This window comes from Gekko japonicus, unplaced genomic scaffold, assembly GCF_001447785.1.
Source record: "Gekko japonicus isolate JY-2015 unplaced genomic scaffold, Gekko_japonicus_V1.1 scaffold2049, whole genome shotgun sequence".
Taxonomy (NCBI): Eukaryota; Metazoa; Chordata; class Lepidosauria; order Squamata; family Gekkonidae; genus Gekko; species Gekko japonicus.
This window is the reverse complement of record NW_015171566.1, coordinates 44,224-55,952: the sequence shown is the minus strand read 5'-3', so window position 1 is coordinate 55,952 and position 11,729 is coordinate 44,224. Positions and strand designations below refer to the sequence as shown.

Sequence of the window (11,729 nt, the reverse complement as noted above, 5' to 3'; positions counted from 1 at the left end):
GGGGCTGGCCGGTCCCAGACTGATGTCCCACATGGATAGCCCTCTTTTAGACTCGCGGGGACTCGCAGGAGAGGCCGAGCATTTTCACCCCCTCCCCGCCCAGGTTGAAAACACAAGAGTGGAACCCTTTGCCCATGTGGCTATGACTTCTGGACCTGAATGCCCCTCTTTGTTGAATGCTGACCAGGAGCATGAAACATTAGACCACAATAGAAGGACTGTGAGTCGGCCCCCTTGCCAGTGACAGGTAAGACGATAAGCCTTCTCCAAAAAGTTACAGAGTCCGTTGCCAGGCCAATCGGAGCCACTTTCTCCAAGACAAGGTCCCCGCTTCATCGGGGAGCGGCCAGGACTGAAAGCGGCCCTTGTGATCGGCTGAAACGCCTTCCTGCACATCCGAAACAACAGACGCACCAGGGAGAGGCCTCGGCTTTGTGTGTTGATTGCCGGATGCATTCCCTAAGGAAGGTGAGTTCTATGGTGGTGGTGCTGCAGAAATTGGCCATATTGACTCGGAGAGGAAGACAGCCTCGAATGTAAGATGAGCCCTCCCCCAAATGGTATACACAAAAAGGGTTTTGGTATTGGACGTAACTGTAACGTGTATGCAGACGTAAGACAACTGCCTTTTTATGGCATACCTGGGGAAACAGCCCAGTCTTATATTTAAGTAAATACTGAGACTTGGGCTCATCAAAGCTGAACATCAGAAGATTAAAAGTGCAGATAATACAGCTCTCAAGATGTCTCAGAGGCAAAATGGGGGGGAAAGAAAACTTCCCTGCCTCTGGGGGGAGAGGGAATCAAGACTGTTCTTAAAGGAATCTAGTTTTCGCTTTCAAACATTGCTGGAAGTGGCTGTGGGGCTTTTTGTGATTCTTTAGCTTTGTTGTTAGAACTCTTATGCCTGCTGCTTTTATGCCGGCACCTTAAAGGCCCCCCCCCAATTAAAATGGATATTTAAAATCACGTATCTTATCCAAATAGCTAAGAATTTTGCTTTTAGAAATTACATCTTTATTTGAACCTTTAGAAATCACCTCGATGCATGGCATCTGTTATTTGAAGCATCGCCTTTGAGAAGGGAAATTGTCCCTTCTTTCCGCTGCCTCTCCCCAGCCTGGATTTGGGAAGAGCCTGGATGAATGTCGCGCCTTTCATTATAGCAAAGGAGGCATCCTGCTTGCTCTCTTCCCTTCTCTTTGAGTGCTTCTGGTTTAGTGACTGGTGGCCGTCACCGAGCCAAGTGAAGACATGCGATCCGGGTGGCTTTGCTTTCTGGATGATGGGGAAAGACCCCTCTTGACTGTTTTGTCGTCTCCAGAGCCACCAGACTTCACCCTCCAAGATGCTGACGTTGCTTCTCCTGTCCTTCCTCTGGGTGGGAGCATCGGATGGGACAGGTAAGGAGAGAAGGGGCAGGTGTCCCCCAAACAAACTGGTGAAGTTGCCCTGATCAAGTCAAACTGTTGGTCTACGTCGCCCAGTGCGGCCAACTGGCAGTGCCCTTCCAAAGTCTTGGGCAGAGCTTTCCTATTGTGGGGGGAAATAGGAGTGCAGGACTCCCCACCTGGCTCAATAGGGGATGAGAGCAGGGGTGTCAAACATAAGGCCCGGGGGCCGAGATTGGCCCGTCCAGGGCTCTTACCCGACCCGCAAGCAACTGGTATGTACAGAAATGTACAGAAATGACAGAAACTCCCCTTTTATGGTACCCCCTTGGGGGAAAAACTAGTCTTGCATATGATTAAATACATTTATTGGGGCTTCTGTGGGTTCCCCAATAAATGAATTGTTCTCACTGCTAGGAATCAATGACTTTTGTTTGTATTTTGAGTAAAAAATAATATTGTACATTGGGTTTGCCCGTGTCTTACCTGTACCTGCCGGTACGTGGCGTTACATTTTATGGCACATATGGCCCGTCCCGACAGAGTGACATTTATGTCAGATCCAGCCATCATAACAAATGAGTTTGACACCTCTGTTCCTAGAGCATCGTAGAGAGAGAGAGAGAGAGAGAGAGAGAGAGAGAGAGAGAGAGAGAGAGAGAGAGCGCGCACTGTTCCAAAGTAACTCAAATAGTAATTTAGTATTCATCATACAGCAAGAAGCTGTGCTGGCTCAAGTGGTTAAGACGCTGAACTGCAGGCTGTGGAAAGTCAGTAGTTCAGCAGTTCGAGACCCGGGTGCCGCATGATGGCGTGAGCTCCCATCTCTAGTCCCAGCTCCTGCCAATATAACAGTTCGAAAGCAAGAAATTGCAAAGAGATAAATAGGTACCACTTCGGTGGGAAGGTAACAGCGTTCCGTGCACCTTGGTGTTTAGTCATGCTGGCCACATGACCATGGAAATGTCTTCGGACAGCGCTGGCTCTTCGGCTTTGAAACGGAGATGAGCACCGCAACCCTAGAGTCGGACTCGACTGGCTTTCGAGCAAGGGAACCTTTACCTTTATTCGCCATACAACTGTCACCTGCTACCCCATATCCTCTTCTTCTTTTTTTTTTGTATTTTTGGTATTTTTCATATGTGTGTCTGTGTGTGTGTGTGTGCGCGCGCACCTTGAAGTCATGGCAACCTCTGGTGACTGACCCCTACTGGGGGCCTGGAGGCTATTCAGCAAGGTGGCTAAAAAAAGTCTGCCTCTGTCCTACTGACTGCTGGTATTCCATGGAGGTCACCCATCCAAATATCTGCTAGAGCCGACCCTGCTTAACGTCTGAGATCTGGCGAGACCACTGGGCTTGCCTGAACGATCCAGGCCAGGGCACTACCCTGTGTCCTCTTAACCACACTTGCCCTGCCCCCGGGCTCCATCCCCTCCCCTCCGTCAAGCGCAGTGTGCATTGAGGGATCAAGAGCCCTCCTAGCAAAGTAGTGGCCGTTTGCAACCTGGAGCACCGGTGTGTGCGTCCGAGGCAAGGCCTGCAACCTGCTTCATGCTCCCTAAGACAAGTAAGAAATACCCAGAGACCAAAATACCAATATTAAATCGACCTCATTGGAGGCGGTGGCACCAGCACAGGGCAGTGCTCACCAGTCGCTCTGGGGCTCAAGTCTAGATGGAGGCTATAGAATACTGGTCCCACCGGCACCTGACCTGGCTCTCGCCAAGTGTTTGCGGAAAGGGGGGCGGGGACAGCTGTAGCTCTTGCCTAGTACACCTTCTGATTGGCCACTGGAGAACCGGCTGCTTGTGCAGACGAAAATAACATTGATTTGGCGGCAGCTGCCATCACAACGTTTTATTTATTCTCTGTCTCTCACTCCCCTTTCCCAGTGCCTTTTTAACATTACTCCCCACCTGCGCTGGATCTTAAGAGCCGGTCTGGTGTAGTGGTTAAGAGCGGCGGACTCTACTCTGGAGAACTGGTTTGATTCCCCACTTCCCCACATGCAGCTGCTGGGTGACCTTGGGTCAGTCACAAGTTCCTTCAGAGTTATTCTCTCAGGAGCAGTTCTCTCATGAGCTGTTCTCTCCGAGTTCTCTCAGCCCCGCCTACCTCACAGGGTGCCTGTTGTGGGGACAGGAAGGGAAAGGAGATTGTAAGCCACTCTGAGTGAAGGGCGGGGTATAAATCCAGTCTCTTCTCTTCTTTCTCTTCTCTTCATCTTCCTCTGGGAGTGTATTGGCCCCACCACCCGCAGCAGCCTAGTCACACCCGTTTTGAAACCGAAAGTGCTCCGCTGCCTCTAGGGCTGCCGAAGGACCAGGAACCCCAACCCTACACCCTCTTGTGCCTTTTGCGGCAACTCAGATCTGCAGAAATTAGCAGGGGAGGTTTCTCGTGGCTTGTATGACTGATATTGTCACCTGCCAAGGTCTCCGCACCAAGGCCACCGCTAACAGCACAGCTTTAATAGGGTGGCCACCAGCCTCCAGTGGGACCTGGAGACCTCCTGGGATTTAAATCCATTGGCAGACAACAAAGGTCCCTTCCCCTGGAGAAAAGGGCTGCTTCGCAGGGGGGGAACTCTCTGGCACTGCACCCTGCTGAGGTCCCTGTCTGACCCCCAAACCCCTGCCCTCCCCAGGTGTCACTCCTCCAGATCTCCAGGAATTTCCCAAACTGGAGTTGGCAACCCTATGGGAGGAGGGCTCCTTTGATGGCAACACATTAACATGTGGCTTGCGGGCAGGGCTGGGTGTACCACATCAGTCGCTCCCAGGCACCTGACTTAAGCGATTACCAAGTGCTTTTCATCAAGGCGTGTTTAGCCTTTTGCTGTTTAGCATTGGCGTCGGTAGGAAGTATTCCCTCTGCACTCCACGTGCCTTCAGGCAGTGCTCCACAAAATCTCTGGATGTGGGCCCAAGAGAAAGAGGCCTCTGGAAGGCCGCTTTGCAGAGGAGCCGCAGCGCTTGACAAGAAGCAATTCTGTCATTATGAAGCAACTTTTATTTATTTATGAATTAAATTTATACCCCGCCATACCCCCCCCCCAAATGGGCTCAGGGGGGGCGGCTCACAACATAAAAACAACGGCAATTAAAACAGTAAAACAAGAAATAACAATAGCAGGTAAAAATCAGATCCCATGCCTATAATCATTCCAGAAGACTGCAGTGCCTAGATCAGGGGTGTCAAACATGCAGCCCCCTAAGGGCTTCTATCAAGCCCACAGTGGAACTGGCTGTCTTCTGCTTCTTCTTCCAGTTCTGCTGCTGCTGCATCATTGTAGGTTTGCAGCTTACAGATACACACCTGAACAGCATATTCAAGATCAGTGTTCCCTCTAAGTGAGTTAGTGTGAGCTAGCTCACAGTTTTTTAGCCTCTGGCTCACACATTTTTATCTTAGCCCAGGACGGATGGCTCCAGAGCAAACTAATTTATGCAGTAGCCAAATCACTTGCTCACAACTTTAATGCCAGGAGCTCACAAAGTAGAATTTTTGCTCATAAGACTCCACAGCTTAGAGGGAACATTGAGTCAAGATTGCAACAGCACAGACATTTTGATGCAATAATTCAGAGCAAGAGTGCTAATGTTTTAAGCATGTTTTTAAGTTTAAAAAAACCCCTTCGTGTTTGTGTCCTTTATAAAGTTTATATCTCCGCTACCTGGCATTACATTTTATGACAAACATGGCCCGGCCCAACAAGGTCTCATTTATGTCAGATCCGGCCCTCATAACAAATGAGTTCGACACCCCTGGCCTAGATGGTATCCCAAACAGTAGGGCACTGGAAGAAGGTCATAGACAGCACCGTGGACAGGACAGAGAGATCAAGATTAAATATACATTTTTTAGATTACTACGCATACGACCAGTCACAGAGAGTGAGAAGAAGAAGAAGAAGAGTTTGGATTTATGCCCCGCCCTTCACTACCCAAAGGTGTCTCAGAGCGGCGTACAAACTCCTTCCCCTTCCCCTCCCCACAACAGACACCCTGTGCGGTAGGTGGGGCTGAGAGAGCTCTGACAGAAACTGCTCTTTTTCAAGAACAGCTCTTATCAGAGCTACGGCTTGCCCAAGGTCATCCAGCCAGGTGCAAGTGGGGGAGTGGGGAATCAAACCCGGTTCTCCTGGATTAGAGTCCACACACTTAACCACTATACCAAACTGGCCCAAACAGGTGAGAGGATGTGTCAGAGCAACTCAGGAGGGAGAGCAGAGCTACAAATGACTGAATAACCTGCCATCTTCCCTTTATAAACCCAGCCCAGACAAGGGCCTCCTCCTCTTACTCTGGAGAATTTGGAAGTGATGCTGGGAGCCATTTTGACCAATCGGATCAGGAGCTGGAGGGTCCCATTACGGGCCTGAGGATAAGGGCAAATGACAGATATATTGTAAGGTAAGTGTGCCTTTAGACCCAATGTTCCCTCTAAGCTGTGGAGTCCTGTGAGCAAAAATTCTACTTTGTGAGCAACTGCCATTAAAGTTGTGAGCGAGTGATTTGGCTACTGCATCAATTAGTTGGCTCTGGAGCCATCCTTCCTGAGCTAAGACAAAAATAGGTGAGCTGGAGGCTAAAAAACTGTGAGCTAGCTCACACTAACTCAGCTTAGAGGGAACACTGCTTTAGACCCTGGGTGGCCCGTACGTCAGGAGCCCCAGCGGGGGGTTGGGTGGAAGTTGTGGTAGCTAGCTGGTACCCAGTGGGGTTGATGGGGCAGACAGCAGGTCAGTCAGTGGTGGGCAGAGCCCACCAATTCTGGTTTTGTCCCCTATCCCCCTCCATTGTAATGATGCTAGAGCCAGGCAGGGCTATTTTTGGGCAGGAACGCACAGGAACGGAGTTCCGGCTGGCTCCCGAGTTGGCCACGCCCAGCAGGAACTCATTAGCATAATAGGCCACACCCGACAGCAGAAACTCATGAGGATTGGCTACATTAGGGGTGTGTGGCCTAACATGCAAAGGAGTTCCTGCTACAAAAAGAGCCCTGGTTTGACAACAAACAAGGTCAACAGAATAAGAAGCAAAAGGTGGGTTTGGCTGGATGACCACACTTCTGGTAACATGGGGGTGCGGCCTAATATGCTAATGAGCTGTGCTATCAGGGGTCTGGCCTAATAGGCTAATGAGTTCCTGCTGTTGGGTGTGGCCTATTATGCTAATGAGTTCCTACTGGGCTTTTTCTACAAAAAGAGCCCTGGAGCCAGGGTTGTCTGAAGGCACCCTGGAGTTATAACTGACCTCCAGGCAACAGAGATCAGTTCCCCTGGAGAGAAAGGCGGCTTTGGGGGATGGACTCTGTGACCGTCTACTCCCACTGAGTTCCCTCCCCAACCCCTGCCCTGCCCTGCCCAGGAACCACCCTCCAACCTCAAGGACTTTCCCAGCCCAAAGTGGGCAACTCCATAATCCAGCTGCAGGAATTAATTATAAGACACACATCTTGCATTCCTCTCTTAACAGAAAATGGCTGCCTCCTAGGAATGTCAGGTCCAGGCTGGGGGATTCGTGGAGATTTGGGGGTGGAACCTGGGGAGGGAGGGGCCTGGGGAGGGAGGGGCCTCCACAGAGTATAACGCCATACAGTCCCCCCTCCTCCAAAGCAGCCATTTTCTCCGCAGGAACTGGTCTCTGTTCTCTGGAGAACACTGGTAATTCTTGGAGATCTCCAGGTCCCACCTGGAGGTTGGCAACAGTACTTCCTCCTGAATTGGACTAAGGAAGACCAAATAGGCACATGGGGGGGGGGGGCACAGAGGCTTGAAGGAGGCAGGACAACGACCTCATTGGGGCTTGCTGGCCCTTCAATTTTTCTGAGAGCGTCCCTGATTGGTCAGTTTTTATCTGACCCGCCCTGATCCCCTTGAAAGAACAAAGAGTGACAGGCCTGGTCAGTGGAGTCTTATGGATCCATTGACCAATCAGAGCTCCCTTAAGGACAGCTCCCTGCCCCCTGAACTAGTGTACTGGATGGGCCTAGTTTAAAGGGCAAGATGTGCCCTCTGTCTCTGGGCGGGATGTGCTTGCTTGTTGTAACTCTAAATTAATAGGGGCCCCCAACCCTTCCCTCAGGGCGTCACACTCTACATGTGGCACAATGGAGCAATTCCGAAGCAGTAATGCCACAAGCGGGGTTTGGCCATGTCCCGGGCTGTTCTGGAACGTATTAATTTTATAAAGCTTTCTGTAAGCCCCAAATAGTCTGTCATGGAGGAGGCTACCTGCAGAATCTCTGCATGATTTGTTGTTCTAGGCTTGCCTGCTTCTAAGCCTTCCCGAAGAAAAGGTAATTCTGCCCTCGCTCTGCCTTGCTTGCGATTGGATGGTTTGATCTCCTCTGATGAAGAGGCACAGCATAAATATGTGCCCTCAATGGAGGCTGCCTGTCACATCTCTGCATGAGTCACTCTTTCCAATCAAGCCTGCCTCCATGACAATGCAAAGAGAGAGCTCCTTGGAGGGTGCATTACCCTTTCAGACTCTAAAAATAAACCAATGGAGGCTTGTTTCCGAATTTCACTTTTAAAAAAGCATTTCATTGATCAGGTGTTTGGACATCCTGCTCTAACAACTAGGAGGAGTTCAGATTGATTAAAGGGGGCAGGGATCCTCCCTATAGAATCCATTCAATGTTTGGACTAAGGAGTTTATGGAAATACGCCGTGTTTTCCAAAATGCCCTATGCAAAGATTTTCAAGCACTGCAGACAGTGTGTTATGAGGTTTAAAGGGAGGAGAAGAGAACAATATGAGCTATCTTGGGTTCCCCCTGGGGAGAAAGGGGGGTATAAATAAAGTGAATGAATACAATAATTTAAAAAACAACAACCCTATAACTGCTCTACATTGGGAGAAGCATAACCTGTTGATTTTTGCGGTTGAATCACATTCGGCCTCTCTCCGGGAAAAGATGCCTCCCCTAAATCATACTGTCTTTTCCTTCACCAACTTAGCATCCAGGTTCGCTACGGAGACTCCTGGTCCAGCACGGAAGGGGGGATGGTGGGCAGCCCCGCCAACGTCCGGCTCTTTCTCGGAGAGGGGATCGTCCAGGTCTTGGGCCGCTTTGGAAGCCACGTGGAGTATCTCGCCCTCCGCACCAACCAAGGCCGCGTCTTTGCCTTTGGACCCAACTTCGGCCCAGGGACGTTCTTCACTGCAGAGCCTTCGTTCCCAAACACGGTTCTGCGCTCTGTCAGCGGCCGTTCGGGGTCTTCGATCGATGCCATTGGGTTCCATTGGGACACAGAACAATGAATTGCAAGGGCACATTCCTCCCTCTTTGTGCCCCGCCCCTGGTAGTCACCAAAACCCATTTCAGAAACTATAATCAACGTACCTTCAATCAAATAAAAACAATAAAATCAATAAAATAATCCAGATTTAACAATGGGTGGCCGTAACTGTCTTCGTTGTAGGGATATAGGATAGAAGACGAATCTAGTGGTGAAGAGAATAGGAACTGAACATACAAAGCTGTCCTTATTTAGTATAGACATCAGTTCATCAGCTCAGTATGGATCCAGACAGCATTTCTGGAACTTTGAGGAAAGGTGGTGGGCACCACAAAAGGGGTGCCAGGTCCCACCTGGCAATCAGTGGGGTGCTTCCAGATCCTTCCCGGGATCTGATGTCATCACATCCCGCACCGACCAGCTGCCAGTGGTGGATCAGAGCCCCCAAAGGTTGTGGGCTGGGAAACCTACACCACAACAAAATGGCTGCCATGGGGAGTGGGACCAATCACAAAATGGCTACCTGCATGCCTCAGTCAATGATTAACTGCAAGGAGGTCCCCCAAAATGGTGGAAGGTTCCAAGCCAAACATCAGCCTAGGGTGGAGGGCGCTGCCTCGTGGGCTTTCCTGAATCACCTCCTGCTCCAAGGAGACGGGGGGAAAACCAGGATTGGCTCTTCTGCTTTGGGGAAGAATCAAATGGGCACCAGGAAAGACACTGACTCCGGTAGCATCTTAAAGACCAACAAAATATGTGGCAGGGCAGGAGCTTTCCTGAGTCACTGCTCACTTCTTCAGAATCTGAAGAAGTGAGCAGTGACTCACGAAAGCTCCTACGCTGCCACATATTTTGTTGGTCTTTGCTACTGGACTCTTTGCTCTTTTCTACTGCTACAGACAAACTGTGGCTGCCCATCTTGATCTATCTCCAAGGAAAGGCATTGACAGGTATCATACTGGGGATCATTGGTCTGCTCTGCTCTAACAGGTGGCTGGCTCTCCAGGATTTCAGGCAGAGAGAGATCTTCCCCAACACCTCCCACGTGCAGGCTTTCCAATGAGCTGAGGCTGAGCCTGGGATTGTTGTTTTCATGCCAAGCTTTCACCCTTGGACAACAGCTCAGGGAAGTGACAGGGTGGCTTATATTTCAGGGCCTGAAATATGAAATAAGGAAGGCGATTTGCCCAAAAATGTCAGTCTAAGCACTAAGGAAACAAAACACCTATTGCAGTGGTTCAGCAGGGGTTTCCAAAGTGTGTTCCGGCGAATGCTGGTTTCCTCAGAAGTCTATCAGGGGCTGGGCTGCCCGGTGAGATTAGGAATGGCGGATGAGCTTTCCTGGAAAATCACTTACCCAGAACGGATTGTCCTCTTTAATGCACAGTCCCAGGAAACTGCACTATATCTTTCCTAAGGGACTCTCTTTATGAGCGTTAGGGAAGCCCCATAGGCATGGGTGAGGGGCAGAAACATGGCAAACCAAGTGTTAAGTAAAGCCCTTAGCAGTCCTTCTGATCCTCCTGCAGCTGCTAAGGTAAAAGGTAAAGGTTCCCTTGCTCGAAAGCCAGTCGAATCAGACTCTAGGGTTGTGGTGCTTATCACCGTTTCAAAGCCGAAGAGCCAGCGCTGTCCGAAGACGTTTCCGTGGTCATGTGGCCGGCTTGACTAAACACCAAGGCGCACGGAACGCTGTTCCCTTCCCACCGAAGTGGTCCCTATTTATCTACTTGCAATTTCTTGCTTTCGAACTGCTAGGTTGGCAGGAGCTGGAACTAGAGACAGGAGCTCACCCTGTCTTGCGGCACCCGGGTCTTGAACCGCTGAACTACTGACCTTCCACAGCCTGCAGTTCAGCGTCTTAACCACTTGAGCCACCGCAGCTCCTAAAGGGCCCACCAAAAAACCCTTTGAGTGAACGCAGCCAATAAAACAGCCTGGCTTACAACGGTCCCACCCACTTTCTGAAAAGCCTTCAGGGCATCAGATTGAGGAGCCTTGGCCTAAGGTATATATATTTTTTTAAATGTCTGAACAGAAGGAAACAGCTTTTCCCCTTGCATTCCTGGCAAGGGGCTTAAAGGAAAGGAAAAGAGAAAAATGAAGATAAGGAAAGAGGCCCATTTTGGCATCTCTTCTAACGTGCAGCACAATAAAGTGGCGGAATGGTCAGCGTTTCAGACAGCAGGTGGTGGGTCCACATTTTTTAACGCTCTCCTGTTTCGAGAGACTTCCTGAACACTGAAAATTAGCAGAGCAAGGAGTGGGCTGGAACGCCCTCATATCCTTTTTTCTTTACTTACAGAATCGTAACAAAATATTACACAGTGGAGCACTAAAAAACCGGCATCTAGAGCGAAACGCATAGGGATCTAGAAAACTTCAATACATCTTTTCCCCTTGCACCTGGTTTTAATTTCTCCCTCCTCGTTGTATAAGGCTGGCTACAAGTTATAGCTGCAGCAGAACGGAGTGGCCAGGATGCTTTGGGGAGACTGCTGGCTGAACTGCTTCGTATGCAGGTGAGAACCAGTGCCCCTTTTAATGCTCCTTCACGTAATCAATGATCTCTTAATGCGGTTTTTGTTGTTGTTCCCAAAGCCCAATAGCTAGCACACGAGGGGACATAGTTCTGGCACAGCCTACTCCTTGCAGTGCTAGATGTCTACTCTTGAGGAGTTTCTTGATACAATGAACACACTTTTAAAAGGTGATTCATCCACCGACAGCAAAACGGCGCCGCCCATTCTGTCCCCTCATTCTGCGCCACACGGGGATCAGAGCCAAGCGACAGCTGCCCATGTGGAAAACTGCCACCTCTGGCTGTTTTGCTAGGTCTGCCAACTCCGAGTTGGGGAAGTCCTGGGGGTTTGGGGGTGAAGCCTGTGGAGGGCAGGTTTGGAGGGGGAGAGGGACGTCAGCAAGGTATAATGCCCTGGAGCCCACCCTCCAGCGCAGGTATTTTTCTCAAAGGGGACAGAGCTTTGTAGCCTGGAGATCAGTTGCAATTCCAGGAGGTCTCCAGGCCCCACCTGGAGGTTGGCAACCCTACTTATAGTCTGACAGTGGGTTGTTCTCCCCCCCCC

At 50.2% G+C, this 11,729-nt stretch overlaps 1 protein-coding gene across 1 annotated transcript; it reads left to right on the top strand.

Annotated features, from left to right (window-relative positions):
- Nucleotides 1-450: 450 nt before the first annotated feature.
- LOC107117611 (zymogen granule membrane protein 16-like) lies at nt 451-8,665 on the top strand. The gene is made up of 4 exons (XM_015419758.1): nt 451-468; nt 1,325-1,403; nt 5,672-5,807; nt 8,362-8,665. Exons 1-4 carry the CDS (start codon nt 451-453, stop codon nt 8,663-8,665), a joined length of 537 nt encoding a protein of 178 aa, XP_015275244.1.
- The last annotated feature ends 3,064 nt before the right edge of the window (nt 8,666-11,729 follow it).